Source organism: Prinia subflava, chromosome 7 (assembly GCF_021018805.1).
Source record: "Prinia subflava isolate CZ2003 ecotype Zambia chromosome 7, Cam_Psub_1.2, whole genome shotgun sequence".
Classification (NCBI taxonomy): domain Eukaryota; kingdom Metazoa; phylum Chordata; class Aves; order Passeriformes; family Cisticolidae; genus Prinia; species Prinia subflava.
Window position 1 is genome coordinate 14,721,644 of NC_086253.1, and position 25,694 is coordinate 14,747,337.

The following is a 25,694-nucleotide window of genomic DNA, read 5'->3' on the forward strand; positions in this document are numbered from 1 at the left end:
GATGACAAATGTTCTTAATTCAGTTTCACATTGTACATAACCCCAGAAGGTTAAGAAAGAAAGATTCTCAGAAGACCAAAATAGGCCACTTCCTCAAAACAACTCAGAAACCTGTTCAGTGTATGAAACACTACATGCAACCACTCAGGAGAGCAGGGAAACAGAGCACATCCTCCCCAGGCTGCATTCTCCATCTGATACAGAGAGGTCATTGTCTTTGTAGGTGGCTGGAAATGAAACATCCTGAGCCGTTATCTTGAGCACAGATTGTTCCTGGCCATAACAGTTAAGAAAGATGGTTGTTCTTGTCAGTGGTTATGTAGCAAGATGCTCAGAAGCAAACTGTGCTTTTGGAAGCTGAGGTGCACAATTAATATGGGCAGATGTGCTGGAGGGGTAAGTGATGGCTTCGTGATGCAGGTGGCTGGCAAGTCTGGGCTGCTGGGATCACATGCATGGCAGAACATGAGCAAGCTCATTTCCAACACACATTTTTATCATGCATGATCACACATCTGAAAGACTGTGCAGACATGCCCTACCAGGAAAGTATACTTGCAAATCCTACTGCCTGGCTGAAGACTTATCAAAAAGTCTTAACAAAACCCACCCAAACAATACAAAGTATTCCACATTCACAGAAAATAAATAAAGGGAAAATTAACTATGCATTTTCCCCAGTATTTGGAATAAATATTTCTTAATCTGTTTTGGAAAATGTTGGGTTTGGAAAATATGCTTTTAGTCTGAAAAGCTAACTCTCATAATTTGTTCAAGGTAAATAGGCTGGCTTGTGCCTCAGGCCCACATCAAACACTGCTAAAGAGTGCTGCCCAGAAACACGAGAGGAATCTGAGTTATTGTGTGATAAGGTGATATCAGTGTTATCACTCCCAGAACCACACAGAGCTGGAAAAGCAACTTCTGTGACCCTATCACAACAGCACTGCTGCTCCCCTTCGATGCACTTCACCTGACCAGAGCCTGCAGTCATTAACCTCATTAGGAAACAAAGGAAATACAGAAAGATTTGTTCTCCTTGGCAGCCAGCACTTGGCCTTATGTCTGATTTCATATAAGATAGAATGGTTTGGGTTGGGAAGGGCTTTAAAGATCACGTAGCTCCAACCCCCCTGCCACTGGCAGGAACACCTTCCACTGGACCAGCTTCCTCAAAGCCCCATTCAGCCTGGCCTTGAGCATGGTAATATGGGGAAAAATCTTTGAGGGGGGTTTTAATTTTGTTTATATGTATATTGGCACCATATTGTGCAGTGGGCCTGGGTCCCCCTGGGCTGTGGCAACAGGAGAGAGGTTTTGGATGGAACCCGAGGCAGTGGCAGCCCTGCAGTGCCTATCATGAGTAGGCAGTATGAGGCAGAAATTTCCCCTTACTTTTTTTGGGCTACCCTTCATGCCCTGGGAAGACTCCCTGATACTCAAAACAGTGACCCTCAGATATTGTCTTGCATAAAGGAGCTCAGTAGAAATAATAGAAAAATATGATCAGCAAGCCTGCAGGTAGGAAACCCTGCAAACAGACTGAATTTCAGAAACTTTCTCTTAACAGCAGTATCATTTACAGGCTTAAAATGACAATTAAATGGACTGAGAGGCTGATCCTTCCTATTAAACAGTTTGAAAAGAGCAATGGCTAATCTAAAGAAAATTCTTTGCATGTAAAATACGAAGGCTGGTGAAAAGATTAAAAACTAATAGTATGTCTGAGTGGTTATCCCTCTGCTTCACCAACAGAAATTTCATGAAATTCCTGATGAACCAAGAAAGGTAAATAGTCTGGGATAATACTTTTTTCCTTGCTTAGAAAAAAAAGATCTTTTATCTAGTGGAAAAAAGGGCTTTATAGTTTGAAGAGCATTTTTATTTTCAGCATTGCATAGCTGAGCAGGAGAGGGCAGCTGCCTGTTTGCTGTTCCTCTCCTCTTGTGAGGCAGAGGCTGCCCAAATCAGAAGACACAAGAAGCACAAAGAGCAGCATGTGCTCCACAGCAGCATATTTCACAGCAACACAGCTACTTTACCCCTAATTCACTCAGTTACTGGGGTTTGGGTGTGCATGGAGGGAGAGTAGAGCAGAGAGGATTAAAATCCATGCTAAATTCTTTAGACAGAGTTCCTACTATTTAAGGTTAGTCACCTGATTGTACAGACTTTCTCTATAAACAGAAGGACAAACCAGGCACCTCCTGAAAGAACTTCTTAACCTGCTCTGCAGCAATGAGGGCAGCACAGCAGGGATGATGTGCACTCCAACACAAGATCCTTATCTCTCTCCACTCCCTATAAAAATTTCCTAGATTATCAGCTCAAATTCATAAAATTAGCTTCCGGGTGGATAAAGTTGCAGAAAATTAACCTCAGATATATTTCCCTGGGAGAAATATTGCAAAGCAGCAAAGGACATCTAAGCATCCTCTCAAATGCAGCAGATAAAAGGTTTTTGCAAAATATTTAAAAATTATAATTTCACAATCCATTTTCTGAGTATCTAAAGCCACAATAAAATTTGCTGACAATTTCAGGAACTGACTGTGTGATAATGAAATCTTTTGAGCATATCAAATGCAGTTAATTAGAAAATCTGCTTTCTGCTAGAGAAAAACAAATTTTTATTAATCTGCTCACTCTATTTCATATCTTTTTTTCTGTTGACTGGCTGAACTTCCAAGACTGAGATTACGTTTGCTTGATTTAGGGCTTTCTTTTCCTGCATATGCCACACTTGCTTAGATTTTTGGCCTTTTTTCCCAATTCAGTTATAGGAGCAGAGCCAAAATTGTGTATGGAACTGCCATGGAAAAAAACTTACACTTTCTTTCCTATGGCCTAGTGGAGTAAAAATGCAACAGGTGTGAATTGTATTTACACCTTAAATAGTTTAAAGGGCAGCTTAAAAATGGGGGAGGGTGTTCTCAATGAATCTAGAAATACAACAAAGTGACAATAATGATTTGCAGAGGACTGAGAACACTCTGGGGAAAACATTTTTCCATTCCTACTCTTCTTGGAATACTAATCAAATCAATAGCTCTCTGTTACAATTAGACCTGGGACCTCTGAGTTCTGAACTTCAGGGAATGAACAAAAGGCTTCTTGCTGATGAAAATATCAGCAAAGTTATGATCTGTGTGGGTCAGGCACAGAGGGGTGTGTAACCCACTGAACAGTCATTTGGAGCCACACTGGGATGGATGATGAACTTCTACTTCTTCATACATAACTTTAATATCTAATAGGCTACAATAGGCTACACCCAACATTAGGTCACCAGAAGGAGCCAACTTTGCTTTCCTAAGTCAGATTTTCAACATCAGTTTGTGGTTATGTGCTTGGTTTACAGGAGGGAAACATTAAGACTAAGAAGTGGTCTAGACAGAGATGAATTTTAGAAATAAACACAATTGTAATTCAGATTACTCATTCCCTGTGCTAAAAATGCTACTAAAAATAGGAAGCAAGAAGACAGTAACAGTCTCCATATTTTTTTATGTTCCAAATTTTCTTGAGTAGTCTCAGACACTGCTGATGCGTGGTATGTGGGGCTGCTTCATGTGAAGAAGTAAAATAATAATACATGGCTTGATAAGTTTAAGCAGGTCCTGGTACACTTAAGTCTTTTTTTCATTAATCAACTACATTTCTGTTTGAGCTGTAGCTCTTTTGAAAATACTGTGCAGGCAGGGATTAATTTCTATGGCTACTAGGGACTTGCTATGGAACACTGGACAAACAATTCAATTTTCAGATTTGAGATTTCCTGCCTGAATGGGTAGCATGATAAGATGACATTTTACAATTTTAAGATCAGAAGGGTTATCATAATGCCTAAACTGATTTTATGAATATTACAGCTTTTTCGTTTCATCCTAAGCCATGCCTCTATTTTATCCTCACATTGTGCTGTAGGTAATGCAGCTTTTGCAGAGCAGCACTGGTCCCATGCTCTCTGATAACATGAGACAGTGAAGCACTTTTCAACACGGGCTGTTCCAGTAATTGCCTACCACCATTACTGGAAATTAAGTTATAGTTTGCCTGTATTGGCCTGGTTGGACAGAGCTCTGAGCTCTGGCCCAGTGAAAGGTGTTCCTGTCCACGGCATGAGAGTTGGAATTAGATGATCATTAAGGCAACTTCCAATTCAGGCCATTCTGTGATTCATGCTATGACTATTCTCAGGTGTTAACAACTTCCTCTTGTATCCTGTGTTAAAGATAATTTCTTCTGTGGGGAAGGGCAGCTTCTCTTCCTGATAGGAATTCTTAGTCCAGGCAATTCTCATGCTCTATTCCTGGTCAACTAGAGAGATCAACCTTTGTAAGCTTTTCAGGATGATACATTTGCTCGAATCTATAGATTTTTTCTTTACCCTCTCCCATTCTTTATTATTCTTTAATGCAAAGATTCATCTTGTATTCCCTGTGGCCTGTTAACTGACACAGCTAGACTGTACTGCAGTCCCTACTTTTACTGTGTTTATCAGTAACAAGTGATAATAATATGATTACAGAAAGTATTCACAAGTTTGCTGGGGCAAAGTTGAGAGGCCGATTCTCTGCTGTATAAAACCAACCCAGTTGTTATAATAACCAGCAGAAGTGGGTGAACATTGTAGTTAAAATATTTGGCTGCAGGGATGTTTCCAGGAACCTCTCTTTCAAGTATCTTTCATTTGATCTGTGTCACACATTATTTTTCATAATGTAACATCATGGCATCAATTAACACATTATAGTAGGCAAGATTTTTTTTTTTCAAATTTACACCAGAATGCTCTCTTATCATTTGATCATGGTTAATTGATTACAAAGTAACTTTTCCCTTTAATTATTAGCCCAAACATTCTAGTTTAACAGAACTATAACAAGTTGATTTTTTCCTAATCCAGACCTTCTGTCACTCCATGCTCCTTGAGAAAAAGAATGCTACACAGTAATATATCTTAAAGTACAAATTATATGTATCAAACTTTACTTATTAGTCTTCCTTAAAGCCTAAAAGATTTCACCAGCATCAATATTTCTCTGTCTCAATTTAGCAGGAGAAAAAGAGTGATCCTGGGAAATTAAAGACCTCTTTACCAATGTCTGAGTTATTTCCTGATTTGAATACTAAGCTGAAGCACAGAAAATCGTGGAAAGATAGCTGTAGATGTGTTGATGCTCTACAGTCACCTTTAACTTCCCAACCCTGCTCAAGTGCCACACTTGTGTGTTCCATTTGGCCATAATTCTACACATTTTTCCTGTTTATGCTGTTTTTCCTCAGTTCTCCAGTAAAACAGGGATGTCCACAAGTAAGGAAAATGGAAGGCAGAGCACATGGACTGTGGGGTATAACCAAATTGAAGGCAAAATTGAAGGCAAAAAGAAATGATCTACATTTCAAAGAAAAGGAGTAAAATCTCTTAATATTTGATGTCCTTTTGGTTTGGACTGTTTGTATTCACAGTTTCACAGTATTGTCTCAAAGGAGCAGAGATAATTTATTGGGAGATGACCGATTTTGATCTTGGGATGTGCAGCATGACAAATCATGCCAGTTTAAAGGTAATTGCTTTTTAATAACAATATCAAAAATTATACAGTCCCACAGTAGAAACATCCCAGTCTGCCTCTCTAAAATTGCCTTTCACTCTTTTCACTAACATAATCTTCAATTAGTTCAGGAGAGGTTACTGTGGTCACGACTTGACATGATAAAGCTTGATGTAGTAAATTAAAAATGAATGGGAAATTGTTCATATCTCACTCCCTGTATTATTTCCAGCAGCAGGTGATTTGTACTGAATATTTGTACTGAGTTTTAGTGCCTGGGCTGTCCCGTGAGCTGAGAGGCACCTGCGGGTCAGTGAACTCACGGCAGAGTCTGTTGCAAAACATCCCTACCCAGAGATAAGAAGGTTGTTGTTACCTGAATTCTGTTAAAACCCTGGTTAGTATTGACAGGGATATTCCAGTTAATCATTACTGAGACAGAGCCCAGCCTTTTGTGCTGCTTTGTCCCCAGTTCCAGCCCAGCCAGGAAACAGCCCAGCCCCACGCACGCAGATGGAGCAGAGCCTTTGGTGTCCTGACTGTCCCACAGCAGCCCAACCCATGGCATGCCAGGACTCCTGAAGAACACCACTGCAAAGAGCAGGGCTGGCACTGGGACAACACCCAGGGAAGGAGAGTTTCAGCCATTCCCTGGGCCTGCTCAAGCAGCTCCAACCTGAGGAAGAGGAAACAAGGACCACAGCAGGGAGAGAGGCCCGCTATGGCTGGATAGCAGCCCTGTCACTGGAAACCCAGCATTTCCCAGAAAAAAAGAGCTGTAGGACAAGTGAAGAAATATGATACATCACTGGCAGTGGTGAATTTTTATTCCCTGTGGGACTGCCAGGATTTTTGATTGCCCTGGAAAAGTCAGTCCTTGGTAAAAACATTGAAATCTCTGAGAGGTTTCACCATGCACCCTGCAGGTGAGAGTGCAGCCAGAGGAGAGGGAGATTAGCCAGCTCCTCTGACCACCCTCAGCAGCCAGCAGAGCTCTCCAAACACCCACATTTTTTTGATGCTCAGAAAATGCAGTGAATTTAAATCAAAAGTCATTTCTTGAATTAAATAACACATATTTATTGGTAATTTAGACACATTACTAATTATGATGATGGTCTAGCATAATAAAGAACATTTAATTTTGTAATTATGTATTTTCCTGTCATGGATATAGTATCGTAACACAGGTCTCAACAAAACCACGGCTCTTGTTACCAACTGAAGCAGAACAAACTGTTCCCTATAGAAATATTGCTTCATGGGATGCTGCTGCCTGCAAAATCTGCAAGATAGCCTCAGGTAACAGCTCTTTTCCTGCCTATGGAGCTAAGCAAACAAAAACTGATTAATGTTGGATTTTGACCTGTCAGCTTCAGTTTTAATTTTTTTAATTTTCTGCAATCAGCAGGTTCTGTGGAAAGTATGCTGTTTGGAAGCCATAGGGTTATTTTGGGTGAGTCTTTCAATGAAGTAACACAGCAGTAACAGTAACAGAAACTCAATCTGTGACCTGTAGGACCTTGGACAATGGCACACATCAAAGGCACGTGTCTAAGCTGCAAAAAGCACAGATAAGATTAGCATTGGTGTCACACACTCCTAGAGCTGCTGTGAGTTTTCCTCTACTCTCTCTGTGACCTCTGAGAAAAGTAGCATACTTCACTGTGGTTGCAGGAGGCATGTGAAATGACACAAGTCCATCCAAAATATGTTAATATACTATACACTGCAATTTCCCTCAGCCATGTGTCCAGAATCCTGGGTGAATTCCTCAGAGAAAATCCAGGACTACATTTCTTGATGAAAAATAGATGAAGTTCAAGCAAGGCCATGCACATTGGTTTTATGGTTTACTTCCCCAAAGGAAAATCATGCTGCAACACATTTCTCTTTCCCCCTATCTTTATAGTTTTTGTTGCAGCAGGTTGCTGCTGTTACTAGCAAGCAAGGTATTGAACACCCTCAGATAGGAGGAGAGTGTCTGTGCAGGGCTGCTGGTGAGTTGAGCCCATGCAACCTGTGTCATTGCCTTCTGCAGCACTGCTCAGCACTGCCCATTGCTGTTGCTCTGCTGCTACTCTTTATTTCCCATCTTATTCCTCTCCCAGCTCTTGCTGCTGCTGATCCAAAACACCAGCTTGCCCCGTTAGGGTGCTCTGTACTGCTGCTGTAACTAAGCACAGCAAATATTTGGTTACATGCAGTCAAACACGTCCCTCACGTCCCGAGGCACTTCATCTTTCTTCATTAACAGATGATAGAGAATGAAAGAGTTGTGAATAACTGTAGGCTTTTGACTAAACTGAAGACTTAGGCGTGACTGTTTGAATATTTCATTACACACTTGATCCACCTCGTCATATGAATGGCCACTAAATGAAATGTCTAGCACTAGGTACCACTACTTGATTCTATTGTTATATTATTTGATTTTTCCAAAGATTTGGGTGAAGGCCAATATTTTGTATGTAGAGCTTTGTGATAACTGAGGTGTATTCCAAAGGCATTTAACTTGAATTCATGTTTTCCAAGTTCAGCTGTAAGGTGTGTGAAAGGGATTAACCTCCATCTCTGGGATCTTCCTTGGAATGTGGTGTTTTGCCTCCAAGGCAGGATGAACACTGCAGAGCTATCAGCGTAGTCTAGAAATCCAAAGAAACAGTGAGGCCATGGAAGAGATTCCTTACAAGATACAGATTTCAGTAATTTAAATGTGGATGTAAAAGATACAAAACTTTTTAAATTGTGTAGGAAACTGTAGCTTTTGCATGAGCATTTTAAAAGGCTGCACGCAGTGGTGACTGGGATTGCTGGCTTATTTAATGTATTGCCCCTGTTGGTCATGGAGTTTGAGATGTTGCCCACAAAAGAGACCCATGAATTTCCTGGTGGGTGAAAAAGGGTATTTTTGAACTCTTTTTCCAAACTGAACTTTACCTAGCAGCTCACCAGTAGTGATATCTTCATCAGACAGACTTCACTTCCTATTAGCCTCACAGTGAGACATCTCCTTAAATCTCAGTAAAGCAAACTGGACTCTGGGAATAGCAAAGAAACATTGCTCATATGTCCTACTTGTTGCCAGACAGATGCATATCCAAAGTGAAATAAATCAACTGGGTACAAAAGGAGCATTGGTAGTTGTTTTTCTACAATGATTTTCAAAAGAGATTTCTTCATAACTCCAGTCTGGAGCCCCTAGAGCTCCTGAATGGTCTGCACTGTGATGCACTGCCCAGATTGTGCCTGTTATTTGTTGTTTTCTGTGCCCCAGCAGTATGTCTGTTTAGTACCATGTGACTAAATGGAACACAGGAGAAAGAGAACTAAACAGACTCCATCAGAACTCTGAAGCACAGTACAGGTTCCTCCAACTCATAATCTAATAGATCAAGCCCAGAGACTCCCACCTTCCACGAGAATATATTTTCTTATGGCATTAAGAGTTCAGAGGTCAAGTTTTGAGCATGTTGATTGACATCTGAGAACCAGAGGGATTTGGAAACACCACCAGCCCAAATAAAGGAGAGAAAATAGGACCATGAAATTGCCCAGTCTCAAAGATGTCTCTTACAAACATCAGATATGTTGTAGTCTCTTGCACACCTGCAATTGGTGGATGAAATCTGAGGTGACTATGACGAGCAGTAACTCGTCATAGGTGGTTGCAGTAACAAGAACATTTAAACGAGTGAGGACATGCCTAAAGAAAGCAAACATTTCAAGTGCTGCTGCAAACAGGGAAGTTTGTTTCCATCTGTGTTTAAATTAGGAGGAATACTGTGACAGCAGCCCCTTGAACTACTTACTGCTCACTACCAATGGCCAGTTGAACTTTGGGCTACAGGAGAGCAAAACCTTTAAGAATGTCCCATCAGCAGGAGCCCCCAGCCTAAGAGTGGGAATAACACTCCATGGTAACTGGATGTTCCAGTCACAAAACCAGACAGAATGAACACATTTGGATCTTTTTAGGCAGACTGTGATTCCCTATCCATTGGATTAGGTACATTACCTCTAGGTACCAGTGGAGTGATATCAGCTGGAGTGTGTGCTGAGCTCCTGCAGCAGTTGTGTCTTATATTCACAAAGAAGCCTAAAAGACATGGCCTAAAATACATGACACATGAGGGTGTGGAAAGAGAGAGCTGTTGAGAGATAAACATTGATTGTGCCTCTGCTACCTTCTCCTTTGATCCTGTTTTCAATTTTTCAATTAATTCTATTTGCAAGCACCTAATTATTTAGCCTCCTCTGACTTACTCATCAATAGTAAATTATAGTAGCTCTTTCAAAAGATAAAATTAATCCTAATGATAGCCAAAGTCACTTCTGAGCTGTGCTTATGCAAGTCCAGAGGAGCTTCATTAGCACTGAATAGACATATGTCCTTGAAAACAGTGCTCTTGTAAATGGCTGGAGCTCAGCAGGAAAACACAAGGCCACTCAAGGAACACAAAAGCAAAGAGAAGCCAAACTCAGCATTCAAGGGATAGGAGGGGTGATATGTAGACTGGTGGTATAAGGAAAGTAAGATAGCTTTAATCTCCAAATACCTTCCTATGCTTCCAGAGGGTGAAGCCAGCACACTAATGGAAATGTCAGCTGTACTCTTGCCATACCTGTCTAAGGAGCAAGTAAAGGGCAAATTCAGATGAGCCATGCTGGTAGGATCACAAGTTCCTACATTACCAGCCTCTGTTTTCTGCAAATTACACGTTTATTCACCACTAAGCATCACTCCCACAGAATCTCATGTGATCATTTCTTAACATTTCTTTTGCAAGTACATTTTCAATCCCTTCTTTTCAAAAAGTCAACTTTACAAATGTAACTTGTACTAATACTGCTCACATCTGATTGCCTGGTATCTCTCTCCTCACAGTGTAAAGTACTGAAAAGTTGTGGATCACTCTTATGAGATCAGGTTAGAAAGCAATTTTTAAGGTAATAATAAATAGGGGGCTCTTTGTGTTTGGAATTTGGCTTTTGAACTGCTGATGCAGACTTAATTTATGTTTTTAAGCCTTACACTGTGAGGGCAAAGATGTATTTTCATAGGATTCTGTGGATTGTAGTATAAATGAAACATCAAGTACAAGGATGTTCAAGATAAAACCACTGGATAAGAAAATTATGTTTCTAGTTGTTAATATTAAATCTACCTCTCTGAAAACAACAAATTTTCTGCTTTTGTTTTTAAACCATCACTTTTAATTTTTTTTTAGTATCTTCTCTTTAAATAACAGTTGAAAATTGCCTTAATTACTGATCCTCCTTCAGACTTGGGGGACTTCAGTAAATTCCAGCCGCCTGCCTACGTGAGATCAGCCACACCAGAGCATTCACAGTCAGAGCACAAAGCAGTTTAGGATGGTGAAGAAAGATGCATCTGAGTGAAATTCTGAGAAGAGCTTGGGCAGCACAGTGTAATTGCCTCTCTGGACACTGGCCAGGACCTCAACAGCTGATGTCCTCACCTGCAGTGAGAGTGCTCTGGGAGCTCTAGAAACCCTGTACAAGCAGCAACCTGATCACTAACCCAGATGGGGCACTGTGCACCCCAACACCCCACCTGCACCAGCGCCTGCAGCTCACACATCACAGTTCCTTTGGAGACAATATTTGCTCTGGAACTGCACAAAACCCAGCATCCCCACTGTTCCAACTGCTGCCTGTCTCTGAGCTTACTCTTCAGCTCTCTTGTGTGTCATTTGCACATGTAAGTGAGGAACAGAGCCTTTCTGAGCTCAACACTCACCTGGAGATCTCCCTGCCGGACACTGAGGGCTGCAGGCTTTGAACAAGCAGCAGGAATAAAGCTGCCATGGCACGTTCATCTGTGGGGATCAGATGATGTGAGTGGCCCAAAAGCAGTGCAGGATCTTTCAGGGAACCACTCCACCTCTGGAATGGATCTTGAGACAACAGCACCTTCAGGCAAAAGATGTAAAAGTAATTATTTAAATAATATTCTACTATCTAAGCACACTTATTACATATAATTAGTGCACATATGGATTTATGGAAGACATTCCTGTTACAGATAATATTATAATTCCTTCATTTTAAGAATAATTTTAACATCAAACGTTCTGGCTGGCTGAAACAACTCTCTTCTTTGGCACACACAAAACACCACAGAGTATTTATGTGTGCACACTGGTGGATGGTTTTGAACATGTCACAGGCTCTCATTATATAATGAAGTCCCTTTGATGTGTCTGTTTGTTGCTTGGAAGTCAGTGTAAGACACGTTCCACTGGGAGCTTTGGGTTAATTAGGTTTATCATTTCCTTATGGGGCCTGGTATGATCTGTGGCCAAGGCAGGCAGGTAACATTGTCTTGATGGGAACATTTCACTGTTCTCCCACTAACTCATTATCACATCTTTAAAAACCAGGTATTTCCAGTGGGGTTGATAAGCAAATTTGGAAGAAATTCTGCTAAATAAAACACATACCTTACATGTATAGCAGTATGTTTCCAAATAAATCCCTTATGTATCAATCCTTGTTTAAGAGCTAAGCTGGGCCCTAATGAATCCTTTCCTGTTACAAAGTTCTACAAACAGGCAAAAATCTTTATGACATGGGAGTCCACTCTCTTTATCTGTGAATGTGTGTTGTCTCACTGTAGTAATAGCAATGGAAGGAGCAGGAGAGACACAGACATTCCTCTGAGCCCTGCAGGTGTTCAGTGTCTGATAACCCCAATCTTGCTCAGAGTCTTGTATCCTGCCTTCTCCCCTGTGGCTCTTTGAAGAGAGGTGATGACTGCAGCCAGGGTTCAGAGCTCCCCTGCTTGGTTGAGGGAGCAGGATGAAGTTCCAGGATGTTAGAACACAGAAATGCCCTAGGATTTGCAGCATTTATGGAGATAACAGGCAGAGGACATGCATGCTCTCGTTAGGAGCATCATCCAAGTGACAAGATTGCAAGGAACCCCTGCAGGCTCCAACTTGCTGAATTTCCCACCCTTGAAGCTGGATTTTCCCTTTTGATCAATTCCTGTTATGGTCTCACTCTTGGAATAGCCCGGAGGAGCAAAATATATAACATACTCAATTGGAATGCAAACCCAGCAAAGGTACGGGTGAGGTGCAGCAGCAGCCAACAAGTGTTGAGCTGCCTTGCTCAGGGCAGCATCAGAAAAAAACAAGGCAAAAGTGGAAAAGGGAGGGGGATTTATTATCTGGGTTCCGCTCTGTCGACACAGAAGGAGCATGGCAGTGTGAAGTGTGTCTTGTCTGAACACAGTCTCCACTAGGGTTGGTCAGCCCCAGGTGAGGTGATACCAGGTGGCAGACACCCATTGGCCCCCTTGGGGGAAGAGGAGGGTGGGGAACTCCTGGAAGCAGGAAGGCTGAGTCACTGGGCTCTATTCTCCTCCAAGTAGTCAAGTAACATATGAGATTAGATATGTAATCTGTCCTGTTGCCAAAGTGGTAAATGAATAAGGGAGGTTGCAAAAGAAACGGAAACTCATTCAAATGAAATTGGGTATGAAACTGGGCATAAAATACACTTCAGTAAATAGTAATGAATAAAACTTTCAAGGAGCTGAAACTTTACAGATTCTCAGGTAGTGCTGACTGCCAGAGGTATTTGCTGGGCATTAACAATGTTTTGCAATTCCCTAGTGAATACAAAGAAATTTGTAACATTTTCCATATAAAACCATCATACATTAGGAGATAACTGTTGGAAAAATTCCAAATTTGCTTCTTCTCTGTTTAAAATAAAATTGATTTTTGACTCTCCTAAATTTGAGGAGAGTTTAGGAATTTGTGGGAGTATGTGGGAGTTGGGTCCCTCTAAGAAGATCACCAATCATCTAAAGCATTTTCCAATATGTATTCCATATTGCAGGAGAAAACAAACTCCCTAAAGCTTCATCTCTGAAGCCAAAATGAGTTTCCTGTCTTCAAAAGCCCTATCTTTCTTCCCAAGTAAATATTCAAATTATAACACCCAGGGTTGTCTGGAAAACAAATTATATTGCCTAGAAAGTAATCTAATTTTTCACCAAGATACTCTTAATAATTTTAAAATACCTAGAAGTTAGCTGGATATCTTCAAGAACAAATCCATGCAATTCCTTTGCAGAATGGTCTAATCACAAGGCATGGGAGAAGGGAGCCACTGGAACTCTAGACCTCTATTGCTGATCCAGCCTCTGATATTCTTCCCATGCTTGTCAAGGGCATCCAGCCTTCCTGTACTTTGTTTTCCCAGATGTAAAACAGGGCTGATTATTCCATAACTCAGGTTAACACTAAGAAGGATGGGATGGTTAGGTTTTCAGTATGGTAGGACAGAAAACTTGCACGCATTCAGAATTTAAATTCATTCATTGTTTTACTTCACTGCAGTCCTGCCTGCCCTGCTAGAAGAGGTGTTAGAAAAGTCACTACCATCAAGTTCTTCAAACATTAGGTTCTGACACAATGACAACTGTTGCACCTGGGACAAAGAGAGACTAGAGCTCAGCTGTGAACTTTTTCATAACAAGCAGAGGTCCTAAGATGAACAATACCAGGAAATGTGTATTGATGCTAAGTACCTTGACTCCACAGTCACTAAAGTTATACTAACTTCAGTAACTCTGTAAATGCCCCCAAAAAAGTCTCATATGTGACTGCTGTCAAGTGATTCCTTGTGGATGTTGGCTGAAAAAGGCTTGCTAAGTGCAATGAGATCTTAGACCATCTTAGCCACAGAGTTGTGGTCAGCACGATTATAAAACAGGCTGTAATGAAGTTAAAGTCCAGATATATTTGCCTCAGACCCTGCTATTCTGAATTTCACCCTTCTGAAGAACATTCAAAATTACACAATCATGGAGGTAAAAAATTCCATACTTTGGCTGAGACAGTTTCGAGATCTTCACTTTCTGAGGTAAAAGGCTGCACAGAGATCTCCCTTTTCTCCTGCTGCTCCTCACTGTCCTTGTACAACTGCTTGCATTGAAGGTGCAATGCCCCCATGAACTGCTGAGAATGAGCATGTTTGCCTCCTGCAAAGAGCTACACGTGAAGATAAAAGTCAGCCCTGAATGGAAACAAGAAGATGAGGCAGAAGAAATATAATGCATCCCTGGAGAGGAACGTGCAACTCCAGCACGTGGGTCCAGGTGCTGAAGTCCTGCACAAGGAGATGTAGCTCACAGCTCTGGAATCCCGGGCTGGAATTTGCTCTGGGATATGTCAGTGGCCCAGTGTGCCTGGCTGGCTGGCAGCCACAGGGAGAGCAATGCCTTCTGGCAACTCAGAGTAGAGTGACTGTGCTTCAGGCAACAAAGTCCTCACCACAGCGCTCCCGAGAGTACCAGCAGCTAAGGGTAGGTAGGATTGGATGTTTTCCAAATTATCTGGAGCAAGTAAGCCTCTTAAGTCAGGCCTGCCCAGTGCTCTGGTTATAATCTGGAACTAATAGAAGGGTGTCTGTATACCAGAGTAGGCATTTATAATTAATTACTGCAGTGTTTGATTGCTTGGGCCAAATAAAGCTCCTATTACTTCCTCTGCATTTTTGACGTATCTCAATCACCTCCTCACGTGAAGAGGTGTAGGCCAACACACAAAGTGTCTAGCAGCTGCAACTTACCTGCTCTTTCAGTATTTATGTAATAATAAAGAGCTGATAACTCTTTTCCCAATCTACTTGGCACCAAAATGTCCATTTCTTCCAGCCTCGCAGGTGTTAATGTTAATCTACCAGAAAAGTGTAAGTTGTATTTTACAGTTCTTCCAGCTGAATTTTAAAAAATCAGCAAAGATCGGCTGTCATTGTTTAGATTTACATTTTCTAAAATCTTTGTTCTTGGAGTTTTGGGCGGGGTTTTTATATCATGAGTTTTTGTTTGTTTGTTTAGGTTTTTTAACAGACAAAGTTTAATGAACAGAAAAATATTAGTGTCCTCCATACAGAAAGATAAAAGAACATGGAATTAAAAAAAAAACAAAAACAAAAAACCAAACATGCGGGCAGTGTTGAATATGAGCTCTTTATTTGTTGAATAAGGGATCTAGTCCTGGGCCTATATACAAACTTGTACAACTCATTCTATCCCCTTGTCTCTGTTTACCTACCAGAAAGTTTGTACCATGTGCTTCAGACTGTAGGAGAAAAGAGGGAATTGATGTTTTCAAAGTGTTCTGAAATCCTTTGGTGAGATTAAGAACTGAAAATTTGCACACTTATTGACAAATCAGAAAATCTTGTTGCCTTTCATTATTACAATGATGAAAATCTAACGATAATGTAGCACACTATCAAAAGCTGAAGTCTGCAATGCTGCAGAAGAATTTTTAAAATTACTTTATAAACAACACTTCACCTAGATATTGTGAAAGATCATTCTTTGACAAAGGTTTAGCACTTACAGAGAAATCTTTTAAAACACACACACAGAGGGAATACTTTTAATGTATTTCAAAGTTTATTTTTCTTAATAATTTTTTAGGTCAAAAGCATTGTACATAACCAAGAAGTGCATGGCACTGAATTCATCACTTTGGCTAGCACAGCTCAAAGAGGGCCAAGGAGCTCACTGATACACTTCTGCTCAGAGTACGTAACATCCACTGGTAACACACCCATTGGGTGGCAATCTTTGGGCACATAACACCTACAACATCTTCAACTATGTTAGAGTAGTCTGTTGTGTATATACAAAATCAGAAAAATATATTCCTTCTTGCTTATATACACTATATAACATGAGAATAAAATCTGGACTGGTTTGCAGTAACTTAAAAGAGACCAGACTTTCATGATTCAGAGCTTTAGAAACACCTCCTCAGCATCGTTTGTCTTGGACCATTGTGATAAAAAAGTTGCAGAAAGAAAGCCAGCCTTCTGGACAGTATTCCTCAGCCACCTTTTTCTGGTCAATATAATCTACATCTTCTACACAGTCTTGAGGACTCTGTTCAGGCCTTTTTTCAGTCACAGAGGAATCTGCTGGAGTCTGAGCAACTTCTTTTGTGTGATGCACTGTGTCCTCTTTGGCAGGACCCACCACTGTTAGTAGGCTTGAATGAGTCAGCCTGAGGTGGGCACTTTGTGGGCCTTTCCTACATAATTTAGATTTTAGTACACTTTTGGAGTCTTGACAAATCTGCTTCTGCTTCTTTAGGGATCGGGAGACTTGTTTCCAGTAGGATTTCTGGTTTGCTGCATACTGTGCACAGCTAGAAGGGTCTCCAGAGAATTCACACCAGAACTCACTCTCGCCCTGCTTGCACTGTACACGCACAGTCACAGCCTTTGTGTCCGTCACTGACCAGGTGCACTCAGCATTTTCTTTGGTTTCAAACTTGCCTTTGGGAGATGATTTTCCTCCTTTTGGCTTCTGCCCTTTTTCTTTTCCTTGGCTAGATTCCTTTTGGTTTTTTCCACCATGTTCTATGCCTTGTCTTCCTTTTTTTCTTTCCTTCTGTCTTTCACAGTTGGCTAGTAGCATCTGGGAGACCAGCATCAACACACAAAGGAGTCCAAAGCTTTTGATCCTCATGGTCTCTGTTCTGCTTTTGATCTGTCTTCAAAGCAAACAAACAAAGAAAAGGATTAAAACCATTTTCACTTAATGCTGTATTACATTTGACAGTTGAAGTTTTTCAGACGTGGCATTGCACTGCTCTTTGGTACCTATTAAAGTGATGTTATCAGCAAAATGATCTGTCCTTTGTGTAAATTATACCTGGTTTAAGTACCATTGTGAATTATCCTTGTTGGAGGCTGTGGAGTAACTTTGAGTTACTTTGTTGTCTGTGCAAGGGGGAACAGAAGAATCACTGCCAGGACATGCTACTGCCCAGTGACTGAGGTACTTTAATTAAAATCTCTTCTTCAGTCAGAGAAGGAATTTGAACCTGGGATTTGTCAATCTCAGATGGATATCTTAAATTATAACAACAAAGCAGTTGTTCCCACAATCTCTCATTTTGTAAAATGACTCATAAGCATTTTTGATTCCAACCTCTGGCTGTTCTTCAAAAATATGCCAGACAGAAAGGAAACTGGTTCAAGCTGAGGAAAACTATTTTGTAGGCATCCTGAAAATCCTTGTAATTCACTGGTTATGCCAGTATTTCAAATTTGCTCTGAGAAAAAGATATGGTTGTCTTTCCAGACAGCAAAAAGTAACTATTGATTCATTCTTTTCCATCTTGACTGCTAAACAAACCGAATTATCTTTTTGCTGTTGAAGATAACCTACTAGGCTGTGTTTAAAGCCACCAAACTCCAGGCACAAATGTACAACTTCAGTTTTGAAATGTAGCTAGCTAGCTACATTTAAATAAATTATTATCACAGTGATCTCTGCATCTGCACAGAGCATGCTTATTTCTGTAGGTGCTTGCCTTTATAAAGCAGCTTTTGGGATCAGAGAGGGGTTTAAACCTGGCATTTTCATGGTTAAATCCCTAAATGTATTTTTTAGATGTTTCTATCATCGTTATCTCTGTAGACAAGTTTTTATGGTAGAAAGCAGAAATTTATGTGCAGCCACGCTAACAAAGAATCTAATTCAACATTCAGTTACCTACAAATATCTTTAGTTACATGAATTTAGAATGTAGAATGCACAGGTAGCAGCTTATGTGAGCAGGCTCTACTTAGTTCTTAGCTTGCTTCATGCCTTACACTGCACACAAATTTTCACTCCACAAAACCCTCTTTAGGGAACCTCATAGGGTATTCACAGTTCTGTTGCAAACACGGCAAATAACATTAAAAAGGGATAACAATTGGACAGTAACCTCCTGCTGCAAGTGGAACAGTGCAAAGGTAAGATAACTAAAATACATACCTTGCAGAGGGCTCGGAGACACCCAGGCAAGTCCTGATGCAATTCCCCTCTTTGGGAAGAGCCGGAGCTGGCTGGAAGAGCAGCGCGGTGTTTATAAAGGCAGGGACACACCTTCGGCTCTCCAGAGAGACTGTTACCACACAATAGGATACTTCAGTGCCATGTTCACCTGCCTCTGACACACCTCCCTGGAAAAGGGCCAGTTCTCATTCTTAGCACAAAAAAAGCACCGGGCTGTGGGGGTGACAAGGTGAGCTTGCGTAATTGAGGTGTTCCTTTAGCCAAGTCCTTCCCCCCTCTTGAACAACGATAAGAACTTTTTCAGATAGTGAGCTTCTCTAAGAAGCTTCTCTCACCAGCTATGGAGGCATGTATCCTGCAACGCCCTCAACATGTTGCACTGTAGTTGTGTTTAGCACAATTTAATAAAGATAATGAAAACAATTCCACAAAACATTTCAAAGTTACCTTTGGAGCTTTTTGTTACCCTGTGTCACAAAAAATGGCATTGAAGAACTTCAAACACCCAAAATAAGTAACTATTTGAGTAGTAAGGAATACCAGTCCAGAGGGGGCCACTAAGTTGATCAGAAGGCACCTCTCCTGTGAATACAGACTGAGGCAGGCAAGTCAGCCTGGAGAAGAGAAGGCTCCAGTGAGAGGTTCCAGCAGCCTTTCAGGGGCTAAAGGGGGGCTACAAGAGAGCCAGAGAGGGACTTTGTACGATGCATGTAATGATAGGACAGGGGGTGATGGCTTTAAACTGAAAGAGGTTAGGATTAGATGAAATATAAGGAAGAAATTTTTTTATGATGATGGTGGAAAGACACTGGATAGCTTATTACCCTGAGAGGCTGTGGACTTCCTATTCCTGGGAATATTCAAGGTCAGGCTGGATGGGGCTTTGGGCAAACAGGCTAGTGGAAGATTCCCTGCCCATGGCAGGGGTTGGAGATAGATGGTATTTAAAGGTGCCTTCTAATCCAAACCATTCTAGGATTCTCTGATTATATGACTGCATTTAGGACAGTGTTCATAAGCATGAAACTCAGAAACAAATTCAAGCTCCTGCAGGATTAATGACAGAGATGTCTAAGGTTCATCTGCAGGTTCATCTGCACAGCAATGATCTATGTTCCCCCCTCTCTGCCAAATTTGTGTGTGTGTGTAAAGGTGTGGGTTACATCATGAGTGCTCGTTATGGGACCAGACGGAAAGAAAAAGCATTAGATAAATCTAAAAACACATTCAGAGCTGGGCATAGTCATCCCTCTTTGTAGCTTGGTTGCTTCAGGTGGTTTTACTGAAGAAATGTGAGGCATTTGTTGTATATGCTTGGGGAATATCAGAATAAAAGAAGGATCCAAGAGAGAAAATAAAAAAGAGAGAAAAGCAGAAACTAGTATAAGATATAGACAGGTATTCCTCTTCGACTCTTTCCCACCCAAAGTAAATGGAATGATACAAAGGCATGTGGCTATAGGCAAAGCATTGTATGGAGGAGACTCTTAACTTCCTTTTAAAAGGTCACAAACAAAAATTAGGAAGAAAAAGTGCAATTCTGCAACACATGCAGGACAGAAATGCAGAGAATGGGATTCATTTACTTGAAATCCAAAGGATTTGATCTGTATATCAGGACTATCTCCTAATACATGTCTGCCTTTTATTGAGGTCAACCATCAGATGCGCCTTGTGCACTTTTGGTTGTCACGAGTATGTATGAAACTATTTGCAACAGTCCACTGAATGTGAAAGATTTGTAGCTAACACTGGCAAGGGATGATGCATTAGGGGCAGGGATCAGAAAATATATAGGAATGTGTGGTGGAAGGGAATCAGAGAAGTAAGACAATGTAAGAGTAAGTAAGGGAGGCACTGTCATGCTCAGGAATCCTAAATTAATACCTCATAGTAGGCACAGTACCATCTGAAGTATTTAGTATTTAGCTGGGATCCTCAAAACTGTGCAGCTGCATTAGTTTGGCTGTGTGCTGTAGCTAATGAGCCTCTCATCAGGGCTAATTACTCTGGGGACTGCATAAAGCCAAAGGACCATGCTAACCTCATGTTCTGGGACTAATTTAGATAAAGTTTTAACATGTCAAGTTGCTTGGGTGAACATTCTATAATTCAAAATGTTTTGACAGATGAGGGTATAGGTTCAGCTATGAGAGCTTTGAGCAAGCTGCTCTTTTGGCAAGGAACTACCACAGCCAAAAACCTCTCCAGACCACCACATGCCTTCCTAATGTGGCTGAACTGTCTCCATTCACTAGATCTCCTAGTGAATATGTTATTGATGATGTTGCAATGATTTTTTTTCATCAGTGTTCACAAAATACAACTTATTGGTGAAACCAGCCACAAGGTATTGAAAATATTTAAGCACTCCATCATCTATCACATCCAAAATTCCCTGTTTTGGTGTCTTTGGCAAGCAAAATAAGTTTCAATGTCAGTCTCAGTTCAGCTGCCCCATTGTCAATAGGACAGATCAGCCTAGTCCTACTACTTCATAAAAATGGGGGAGGACAGCCAAAGAAAAGGCTGCAAAAGTGAAGATCTGCTTTCTGCTGCTTTGGTACTCCCTCCCTGAGGCTGTGGCAAGCTGGATATGTCAGTTCTTCCTGTCTTTAGTGTGCAGAAGCTTCTGTAGAGAATTCTGCACTCAAGTTTGTTGACATGGGTGCTATCATCTTTGAGATATTGTCTTGAGCCAGCTGGAGCTCTTGCCTGACCTACCTAGATGATTTCAAAATCTCATAAACCAAGATTTACATATTTAGGTGCATAAAAAGCAGCCTCAGACTATGGAGGTTGGTCTGAACATCAGGCAGTTTTATTGCTATGCCCTTAGAATATCTTTTTTTGATTTGTTTTGTTATCATTAGATATGAACTGTTTTTTTCTGGATGTCTTCTACTTACCTGGGCATATAGTATGTATGCATCCTGTACCTCAGAAATCTTTCTGGGAACTGTCTTATCAGGTGATCTGAACAGTCACTTTCTTCTACTTTCATCTTGAAAAGAAAGTACACAAAATTAAATTATGAGATCAATTTCTTAGATGCTTAATTAGCACCTAATTGCCAACAAAAGTTGTTGCAAAAACCTGTTTATGATATGATTTCCAAAAAAGCTTTTTTTTCCTTTCTGTCATGCACATTTTAAAACCCACCTTAGTTGTGCCCTTTGCTGAGCTGAAATGCTGTTTGCTTGCAAACTTCATGCACAGCTTTGCCACAGAACAAACAATGCAGACAACTCATCAAAGACAATTTGATCCATGTAACAAATGAGAAACCTGAACAGCTAATTTGGCAAGGTAAAACTTATGGAGAGCTGTTCAGTTATTAAAATAAAAAGGCATAGGAAAAAATTGGCAACATTAACAAAGAAAGGTAGCCATTGAGAATTACAAACATGGATACCCAAATCGCAATTCCACATTCTCTATGGAAAACCTCAGTCCAGAGATACTCCTGTGTCTTTTGACTGAAACTTCAGACAGGTAATTGGCATATTTAGTTTTTCATCAGAACTGTTATAATTAAATCAATAATTAAATTCTGCTGTTGAGCAAAGAGAAGAGGTTTTATCCTTATTCCTAGCTATGATTCATTGGTATGGAAGAAGCATCGTATTTTATCAATTAGTTCTTATTGCTGCTTAAATATTATCCACATATATGTATTTTTATATAGGAAATTATTGTCATTTACACTGTTAGTTGCAGTGGTGGATTATTTACAAACTGCAGCTTCTTGTGGTGTCACCTCTGCGACATCAAGAGACTCCTGTTCATTCATTCTGTTCATTCACAGAATAAAAGCTAAATTTTATATACAAACAATAAAACTTTAATTTAATTTATGAAGAGTAAATGATTGCTTGAACTCCTTTGACCACCTAAAAATAGGGCTCCATAGAATATCAGCTATTTGTCAGTCGTACATGTGGACAACAGGATGCTTTTCTCTGTGCAAATGCTCAGGCAGAGCAAATTAAAACAGATCCAGCATCAGTGCTGTGAAGAGCTGCTTACCTTTCAAATGAAGGTCTATCAGTACTGTCCTGCAGCATTCAAACAATTTTGGTGTACAGGTACACACACCATCAATGTGGAATTCTTCCTGTAGTTAAAACAAAGCAGCCTGTCCCTCTGCTGTTCACTGACAAGACAGAATCAGGCACAGGCTGTAGGTGCACATCATTTCTCTGGGAATACCTGCTGGAAGACTGAGAATGGTAATTAACAGATGTGGCAGTCACAGCTCCACCTCCCAGTGCAAGAACCTTTTTACAGTCACTGTGGGCTCTTCCCTGGCACGGCATTCCCATCCCTAGGTAAACAAGCTTCAGGCAGGGAACTTGTAACCTGATTTCCTTCTTGATTGTGTGAGTTGAGGATTTACAGAAGACATGAAGCTAACAGCCCTAAGTGCTGAATCCTTTTACACAGCAACAAAATACTTGTCACACAGGCAGTGAGACCATCACCAGCTCTTCTGCATCTCACTGCCTGTGCCCAACACTTCAGGAGAATATTCCATAGTTTATTGGCCTTTCTCTGGAAGTGGCTGTTTAATTTAAATGTAGTGATGGTTTCAGTGCACTGAGATCTGCTAATTAATTGTTTTACATGGAGGAACAATTATTTGAAAGAAGTGGAAGCAAACTCATCAGTTAACAATTTTCAGTTACTTCTAACCTGGAGTTAAATTCTTATTAGTTAAATAAATATGAAAAAAAGGCATCAGGTTCTCTCCATTGAGTCTTTCACACTGTCCAGTTATTTCACAAGCTGGCCAAAACTGACAACTGAATTTGCCAGAATTGTATCCAAATGAAAACTTATATCATGAAACCCAAATAAAAAGAAACAACCACTAATTAATTCAAACAAGTGTTAACTGTAAGTTAATCACAGAACAACAGAAATCAAATTACTGCTTTAAATGTTAAGCTAATTAAAAAAAAAAAAAAAAAAAAAAAGAGTACTTCACAAGATTAAATAGTAAGGTTATTTTATAGCAAACTCCAGTTCATGCAGAGGTTCACATTTGCATTTGAGAACTATATTCCTGAAATTTTAGTCAAGTGAGTGAACACTGCTGCTTCATACAGTGGTTACCTCTGAGTGAAACTAAGAGCATAATCATTTTATCCATCATTTGTAGGTCTAATATTACTGTTTATTATTACGTTCTCCATCTATGAGGTCAGTAGTTTTTACTTGTAGTGTTTCTTTATTTGCATGATGCCTTCTGTTGGCAACATTCTGGTTAATGATTAATTAGTTCATTACCACCAAGGCTCTGTTCAGCAGAGGTTCAGCCCTCTTGGCTCCCAGCTCGTGCTTGGTAGTCAGCAGTTGTTCCTCTGTTGCTCACCTGCTCACTGAACACTGTCACGGGCAGCTGGAAAAAGCAGAGTTTACTTTCAGACCTGCAGAGCATTGCTTTATCTCTGCAGGCAAGGACAGCAGTGTTTTCACAAAAATACAAGTGCTTCTGACGAAAAAGCAGATCCAAGCCTGTGATGGAGGAATGTTTCTGAAATAATGAGGGAATTCCTCTTGTTTAATGAGATAATACAGAGAAAAAAACCACATAAATTTTGATGCTGAGTGGAGTTTACAAAGTGTTTCACCTTGGCAGGAGGAGGCCTTCTGAATTCAAAAAAGGGAAATTTGAGATGTCTCCTCTACCTTAATTTTATTGTGAAACTATGTCGGACCAACCTTAAAGAATGTTTTGCTTGACTTTGAAACAATTCAAAGAAGAATAAATATTTGCCATTAAATAAACATGATTGCCCTCCTTTATACAGGATGTTAAATGCTGATGCCATGATAAAAATGATTGTTGGTATACAAGACACAAGAGTTGGCAGTAAACATATCCAAATCTTAGCAGACCTTATGACTTTGATTGCTTCTGATAATGCTACAGGATCACCAAATAAGAGATGGCATTTGATAGATAAAACACCCCACAACTTTTTTTTCTTCTTCTGTAGGATTTCTCTTTCACAGAATACATTTTATATAAAAAGAAAAAAAAAAAAGAGAATAAAAATAACATGAAATCAAGGGATAGTAGACTGAAATGTGTTTCATAAAGATCTTTCCAGTATCAGGAAGTACTTATCCTCAAAACCTGAATTTGTATATTTTCATTTACTTTTGGCTCTAGTACCTATTAATCACTTCTTTACCTTAAGAAGAGCTAAAGATTCTCCAAGAACAGTCATTTCAAAGTCCTGTGGTTTTATTTAAGCAGGCTGCCTGCTAGATTTATTAGCATGGATTCAGGATATTCAGGACAGGCTCAAGTTGATTTGGCAGCCAGGGGAAAAAATTATTGACTAATTGCTGTCTTAGTCTGCTAAGACTTTCATAGCTTAGAGCAATGCAAGAGCCTCTCTGTCTGACCGGAAAAGCTTCAGAAATACAATCAGACAAAGGATGGGTCTCTTACAGAGAGATAAAGTGAGTAAAATAACAAAAAGATGCTGCTGTAAATTACTGACTGCCTTCAGTCTGCTCAGGGTAATTGCAAGTCGTGCCCAGCTATGGGAAGGCAGAAATGGACACATGACATGAAATCATCAGACAGCATCACTAGAACACGAGGGATTGTCCTGCTGATACGCACTGAGCCTGATGCTCCAACCTCTTCCAGCTCTCATGAGTGCCTGAGCTCTCTTTAAAGCAGTGCATTGAAAAAGCACCCATATGATTCCAGCTGAAGGGCAGAAAAACATTTTTGCATTAAGAAAATACTTGTAGAGTTATTTCAGGGGGATGAAGGTAAGCCCTTTTCCAGTTAAAATCCGCATTCTCATAAAGGTAAGATCTATTTTTCTTAGTGGGAATTTTAAATTTAATTTAAATTTAAATTTTAACTTATTTGTTTTAGGTTTTTTTCTGATGTATGCACTGGTCAGTACTGAATCACTTTGTGTAGAAATACTAATTTCTACAAATTTCTAATTTAGCAGAAATACAAATTGATCCTGCCTAGGTGAAGGGAACCAAGATCAGCAAAGAGTTATAGTATGGAACATTTCAAATACTGACTAAATCAGTGGTGAAATTCCACCTTGACTAAAAAACTATATTGCATAAACTCTCATGAGTTTATCACTGCCTTATAATTTTTGAAGCTTAGCACTGGTCCTAAGCACAGCAAGACATTTCTGGCACTTTCTATGGAATAAACATTCACTTCAGGCACACTTTTCAAGTACAGTGGGAAAATGGAAACAGGAACCAAGAAATTGTTCTAGGAAAAGGAAACCAAG

The 25,694-nt window shown here is 40.2% G+C and overlaps 1 protein-coding gene across 1 annotated transcript; it reads right to left on the bottom strand.

The window, feature by feature from the left end:
* Positions 1 to 15,983: 15,983 nt before the first annotated feature.
* On the bottom strand, positions 15,984 to 18,540 carry FGFBP1 (fibroblast growth factor binding protein 1). The gene is made up of 2 exons (XM_063401647.1): positions 18,382 to 18,540; positions 15,984 to 17,107 (listed from the first exon to the last, which is right to left on the bottom strand). Exon 2 carries the CDS (start codon positions 17,080 to 17,082, stop codon positions 16,366 to 16,368), a length of 717 nt encoding a protein of 238 aa, XP_063257717.1. The 5' UTR covers positions 17,083 to 17,107; positions 18,382 to 18,540; the 3' UTR covers positions 15,984 to 16,365.
* Positions 18,541 to 25,694: the final 7,154 nt, after the last annotated feature.

Excerpts from the sequence above, each read along its gene's own strand:
- FGFBP1 (XM_063401647.1), bottom strand. The coding sequence starts at position 17,082 with ATGAGGATCAAAAGCTTTGGACTCCTTTGTGTGTTGATGCTGGTCTCC.